Here is a 6,902-nt window from a genome sequence, read left to right on the forward strand (position 1 = left end):
TAAGAGGGGAGAGGAGGAAAAACACGACTGCTCTCACCAGTTCAGAGACTTGAGTGGTAAAACCACGCACGGACACGGAGTGGCCTTTTGTGACTTTGCAAAGGGGAAAAGTGCAGAAAAAAGTATTCAGCAGTCTTTTTCCGGCCCTCTCATCCCCTGCGCGGCCGTTTTTATTAAGTGGGTCTGCACAGAAAATTGATTTACATAATGGGTGTAGTATATAGTTGTTTAACATAAATGTTGGCTAAGACATCATTGTTTTACATAAAAGTTAGTCCATCATATTATCTGCTATACTATTGGTCAAAGAGAAACTGGGTGTGCTAAACAAGTTTTAAGGTTAACATAGTTCACTGAAGTTTTAATAAAGAAACAATAACTCTTTCACACAGTCCCAGCTGCAAATTAATCTGATCTCCCCCTGCTGGTCAGACACAGGAGGGTCCGGCTCTCCTCGTCTCAGTGTTCTTCTTCTTCATTTTTCAAGGTTTCAAAATATTCACATGATAACTTTTGAACAATAATACTTGTTCAGTTTTCATACAATAGAACTCTGTTCAGTCTCCAGAGAGAAAGCATCAGTGGTGGCTGCATTTATCTGATGCTTCTTCTCCTCACCAGCTACGAGCTGCCATTTGACCGCCACGACTGGATCATCGACCGCTGTGGGAGGGAGGTGCGCTACGTCATTGACTACTATGATGGTGAGATCAACAAGGACAACTACCAGTTCTCCATCCTGGATGTACGCCCCGCCTATGACTCTCTAGGTGCTGTCTGGGACCGAATGAAGGTGGCCTGGTGGCGCTGGACCTCTTAACAGACTCTCTCTCTTTCTCACACACACACCACACCACACCCACACACCACAACAACAACACCACACACACACACACACACACACACACACACACACACACCCACACACACCACACACACCACACACCCACACAAGAAAGGGACTCAGTCAGTTAGTTTGTTCTCGCTGTATGAATCTGCATCTGGCTTCAGTAGAACTTGTGGCTTTGCGTTGCATTTCACAGCTTCCCTCTGCTCTCACTTAAGATGGAGCTATAGGAGCAGCGGCTCACCTTCAGGCTGTTTGTCCCATACACTCGTGCTAGCTCGGCTCGGCTCGGAACAGCAGGGTTTGCATCTCCCTGACGACAGGGCTGTGTCTTTAACGGTCTTCTCTTGAGTCGATGACGTTTAAAAGCAGCGTGCTGATCCGCGGCTGTGACTAGTAGTCAGACACACTTCATTTCTTTTAACTTCTTCACAATAAAAGTCCCACATATGTTATTTTGTGATTGAATAGCTTTTATTATGAAGCAGCAAAATTAAGAAATGTTGGGTCTTCTTCAGCAGTAACACGGCTCATCAAACAGTAAAATGAAGCAGATATGTGAGCGTACACCCAGACGCAGCGCAGACATTCAGTAAGCAGCTACAGACGTCCTGAGACACTTTTAAGGGTGAGGCTCGCTACCTTTTGGGGGAGAGAAAGGGGGTCAACGCAGTTCACTTGGGGGCATATCAGGCTCACTTTGGCCCCACTCTGGAGACCGTGCGTCTCGGCTTGGCGCCTTTAAACTGGTAATTAAATCACAAATCACCACAGCATGGTTTGACTCTGCACAGCCAGAAGTGGCAGTTAAAAAGAATTCTGTGGTGCATTATGGGAAATGTAGGATCCAATAATTTGCATCTGACGGGGACTAAAAGTGCTTCTGCTGCTTCCGTTGGGATCTCATACGGCAACTTTATACCAATCTACGAGATCCCCCCCCCCCCTTTAATTTAAAGTGATTTCTGTCCGCATCCTGTCACGTGACTGGCGTGTCAGAGAGCTGTGAGAGCGCCGCTAGCTGTGGCTACATGTGTGTACTCTGTAATGGCCCTAGAATGTCTGCTGGATTCCTGTTGATGAGCTTGCTTTGACAGGTCACCATGACAACAGCGTATATATTATATATATATATATATATATATATATATATATATATATATATATATATATATTATATTATATATTTTTTTTTTTTTTTTTTTGCCCTGACTGAATGCAGGTCGCAAATTTAACAGTTTTCTCACTATGTCCTCATGCAGCATACTTCATATACTGTATTCATTTCCTACTTCATCATGGCTGTAAAAGACAATGTCAAAGTCTAGTGAACCTGCATTGTTTAGGATATTGTGACATTTATTCTGCAAATTTATTCAAACTAAGAACCCTTTTTGTTGCATTGGTATTCCGATTATTTATTGGTTGATGAATGAGTGCTAAACTGTTTTTTCTTGTATGTAATAATCATTTTATTAGCTCTGGTAATCCATCAATAAAGCTGGTCCTGACTAATACTTTCCTTTCTCGTTCCATGTCGATGTGGACTACAGAGCTGACTGCAGGTCTACCTGAGGGGCAGGAGCATTAGTGAGCTCCATCTGTGCTCTTCCAGTGGTGTTGATGGGGTTGTGTGTCCTCTCCAAATATAATAATATTTGATATAGCACTTTTTGCAGACAAAGTTCTTTGATGAACATTTTACAGTAAGTTAAATCTGGAAAAGGACCATATGTAGACTACTACAGGCCACTTGGTCCATAGAGTCCATGCAGCACCACCTGCTGGCCGTACTGCGTCATTACAGCTGGTCCAGGGCCTTGTCTCAGTTTAGCTGCCTCACGAAGGATTATCCAGTTTCATAAGGAAAGCTCGGCAGAACAAACAAAGCACTGATCAACTCATTTCACAGTAAAGAAAATTAACATGTTGTCCACCACCACAGAGCATTAAATATAATACAGAAAGCTGCCATAAACAAAGTGAAAGCCAAGCTAACGCAACATGTGTTAGACCACTGATGACAGCTGACTTCTGTTTTTTGTAGTTTACTCACTGCAGATCAATAAAAATAAGAAATTAACTGTCCCCAGTTTAAGATTTCATACAAATGGTTGCATAAGCAACCGTGACTGGCGAGCTCTTCGGTGCTGGAATGTAGCGCACATGGGCAAGAGGCAACATGACGCTAAGTATATTACACTAAAATACAAAAATTCTCAAGTTCCAAATAGAGATATTGTCTGTAAGGACTGGAGTCTTCAGCCATGTGGCTGCAGTCTGGAAGCTGAACACAAGAGGGAGGTGTTTCATTAGAGAGGACAGTGACGATGTGCAGCAGCCACGTCTCTCTGAGTCTGTCATTTAGTCTCACATCAGCTGTGAGCACTGTCCCCGCTCAGGAACCCTCGTCCACCGTCCCCTGTCTTTGTGTAGGTTCAGCTTCTACCATGGGACGCCTCACTGCTTTTAAGTGTTTAAACAGACCCACATGGTTTCTCTTACCTCGGTCAGAAAAACAGCAACATACCGCTTTCAATGCATCAGATGTGCTCATGGTTTTATTTATTGTCTCACGTGTGAGCTGCAACATGTCTTCATGGTCAAAGTAACAAGAGAAACCTTTTGGCTCATGGAACAAATCAACATTTTACATATCAAAACCATATTTACCAATAATGCCTATCTGGACGTCTGCTCCGGTGTTCTCAGAGATGTGAGAATCTGCTGGGGGACTCGACTCTGCTGGTTACCTGGCAACAGCTCATGGTCCTGCACACATGACCTTCTGTTCAACGGCAAGTTGGTGTTTTACACTCCGGTGTATTACTGAGCTTCAGAAGAGCTGCGGGCTGGAAAGAGTCAGGCTATCTGCCCCCCTGCTCCCAGCCTTCATGCTAAGCTAGGCGGATGTGAGATGGGACATGATTGGTGAGACTGATTTCCTAAAACGTTGAGCTATTATGTATTGGTGCATTTCATAATGCATATATTAAAATGTTTTACTACTTCAGGCAACCTGGAAAATACCCAACAAAGTGGATGCTCCTAGTCCAGAGTCCATATGGGTCATTGATGTAGGGGGACGGAGAACACTACATGTCTGGTGGCTGCTGCATTGCATTGTGGTCTATTCTGGCTCCTGTAGCATTGCTGAATGTTAAATCACCAGACATTCAGGTCCACGTTGAAGACAACAGGGTGGCTCAACATAACGGCTCATTGACTTTGATTAGCTGTCGCCGTGGGAATAAGAACAACATGGATGCATTGTTCTTTTGGCTGGATGTCTCCTTTAAATCCAGGACTGTGTGGGTGGACCACAGAGTCGTGCGTACTATATGTTGCCGGTAATAATGTGTGCATGTTGAGCTCCCATGTGCGAGAGAGCTGCGCTGCAGATGTCCAAACAGCCGCTGGCATTCTGTGTGAAAGTCGGATATTTGATCATATCTGCTCTCTGCGGTCCATATTCCCATAACCAAAAGGCCTTTGTCCCAGCTCCGTCCACATGGCTGCTCGGGTTCAGCATCTCGTCAGACGCATCGTCAGGGCGGGTTTGTCTGCTAATCGGTGTCAGGTGTCTGTTAAAAGTCATTCTCTCAGCTCTCTATTGATTTGAAGCAGTATGAAGTAGTACATTTGGGTCAGGTTAATCTCAGTTGTTATGGTTGGGACATGCTGGTTTACATGAAGGTCCAATGTGGAGGAGGGGGACCTGCTGCAGCGCTCAACACAGCAGCCATCATAAATGCAGCATATACATGTAATCAATGATAATATGGAATAGAATCCGTTCAGACGTATTACAAGCAGCCCTGTGCCGACACAACAGGATCTAATCCTATGATCATAGTAACTGTGTTATCTCCACACAATATCAGAAGACATGTCCTAGTCATGTCCGCGAGTCCTCCAGGCTAATGTTAGCAGACACACATAACAATCAGTAAAGCTGCACGGAGTAATATCTCTACGTTAACACCATGGTAAGACCCGAGCTCTGAAACACTTTGCTGACATGCTCACCCTAAATATGTGGATAATATTCAGTAAAGGCTGGGCCCAACCAATCCCAACAGGCCTGCTGAATGGCTCACCAATGCATGCTGGGTAGATTCCTGTCTGACTTGATCCTACAGCTGCTTTCCATCACAATGCCTCACTATATATGTTTGATCCTGAACACTTTGAAGAAAAAGAGAAGATATGTTGTTTCATGTTCCATAACACCTTGATCCTTTACGTGACCTACACCAGATCCCAGTCCGTACGTTGTGTTCTCCAGCTCGCTGAGGACATGAACAAATATTATCTGAGGAAAAGGCGTAGCTGATGATTGTGTGGCACTTTGCTCATTAGCTGAAATAAAACACTTATGGAGGGAAAACAGCGGCCTGCAGCCCTGTGGGAGAACACAGTGACCTGAGTGCTCGGCAGCTGACTGTGGAAGCTAATTGGCTCTCCACAAAGGAGAGAGCCTGGCAGCTTCTTTTTAATTAGGGGGAGCAAAGTTAAGTTGGGGTACATTTTCTCTAACAAACAAATATAGAATATACTGGGCTAACAACAACAAGTGTTCCTGTTAGTCTGGATGGCTGGTGTTTTTCCTCCGAGCCCTGCATGGTGCCCTGCTGCACCCCCCCTCCACCTTGCACCCCCGTGTGCCCCGCGGCCATGCTTGCTGTGAACGTAAACTCTTTAGTAGCAAAGCTCTGTTAGAAAAGCGATGAGAATGTGTGGATTGTGTTTAATTGATGCTTCCTCCTGACGTTCAGGTGTGTGTGTGGTTTCTGCTGCAGGTGGAGCAGCCAGCCTTCATCCCCTCACTGTCAAGATTAACAGTGATGCTCCTGCTCATCCAAAGCTGTTTGTAGCTTGACAAAAGTGTCTACACTTAAATTATTCACAATGCATGTAAACACATTTACATAGATGCTGTTGAAAGCTCTGGAGAAAGCAAGCGGCCCTGAGTTTTGTCAAACTGCTGTTACCAACTTTTGTACTTGTTAGTTTTCTGCAGAAACAGACTTTACTGTTCTTTAAACAACCCGGTACGGAGAGGACAGCGCGCTTACAACACACACACACACACACACACAACATGTTGACATACAGGACAGGAACTCGGATGGGTTTGGTCCGGGTCTCTGTTCAGGGCTGCTGTGGCTGCAGGCACCAGGCTTGTCATAGATCTGTCTCCACCTCAGGTCCTGTACCCGGGTCCAGAGGGCCGGATGGGGACATGGTGGACGAGTGGGTGTGTGTTCTCCCGTGTGATTGCTTTGAAATTGAGCTCTGAGTTTTGGGTGTGGGGAGACCGATTATCAGAGCTGACAATTATGCATCACAGGTAATTAAGAGAAACAATACATGTTTATGTGTGTGGCTAATTATATATTTTAATAGCTCTGTAAAGATTAGTCACATAATCAACTGATGGAAATTATTTCACTACAATTTTGATGAGCAGTTAACCTGTTAAGCCGTTAATGAGTGGAACAGCTAATAACCTGACCCGGACCTGAGAGACAGGACAGTGTCAGTGTCTGTCTCTCTAACACACAAACTTTGTCCCCCGGCCGTCTCGGACCCATTTCCCTTCGGCTATCGCCCCGACACACCAACCCGTCGGGCTGACCGCCTCCCCCAGTTGGCCAGAAGGAAGCGCCTCGGAACACACCGAAGCCATGCCGACTGCCGACGGCAGCTGATTGGATGAAAGCGTCACGTGGGTTCTGGTTTCTCCAGAAATGCAAAGCCAGACCGTCATGGCGACTTGTTCAGAATACAATCTCATATCTTACTAAAATAGATCCCCGAAACAAGTTTCTGAAAATGTTTTAAGGAGAAAGAGGCAGAGCAGCTGCTGAGTCTTCATTTCAGATCCACAAAAGTCAGTTAGAAAGATGTTCCTCAGATTTTGAGAGACTCTAGTCATGCCCCGCTCCTAGTTTCCGGGTTAGCTCTCCACCAATCAGATTGGTCCTTTGAGTCTGACTGCCGGCAGGGCCCGCCTTCCGACCGAGCATGTCAGGTCGGCCAAAATGAAGGC

General features: G+C 45.3%; 1 protein-coding gene across 2 annotated transcripts in view; it reads left to right on the forward strand.

Moving 5' to 3' along the window:
- The window catches only part of hccsb (holocytochrome c synthase b), a 9,274-nt gene extending 6,916 nt beyond the window's left edge, over positions 1-2,358 (forward strand). For both annotated transcript variants that reach the window (XM_032503960.1, XM_032503959.1), the window contains exons 8-9: positions 622-848; positions 882-2,358. In XM_032503960.1, coding sequence (XP_032359851.1) covers positions 622-820 — 199 coding nt within the window. In that variant the 3' untranslated portion in view covers positions 821-848; positions 882-2,358. The remainder of the gene's footprint in view (positions 1-621; positions 849-881) is intronic.
- Positions 2,359-6,902: the final 4,544 nt, after the last annotated feature.

Source organism: Etheostoma spectabile, chromosome 22 (genome assembly GCF_008692095.1).
Source record: "Etheostoma spectabile isolate EspeVRDwgs_2016 chromosome 22, UIUC_Espe_1.0, whole genome shotgun sequence".
NCBI lineage: Eukaryota > Metazoa > Chordata > Actinopteri > Perciformes > Percidae > Etheostoma > Etheostoma spectabile.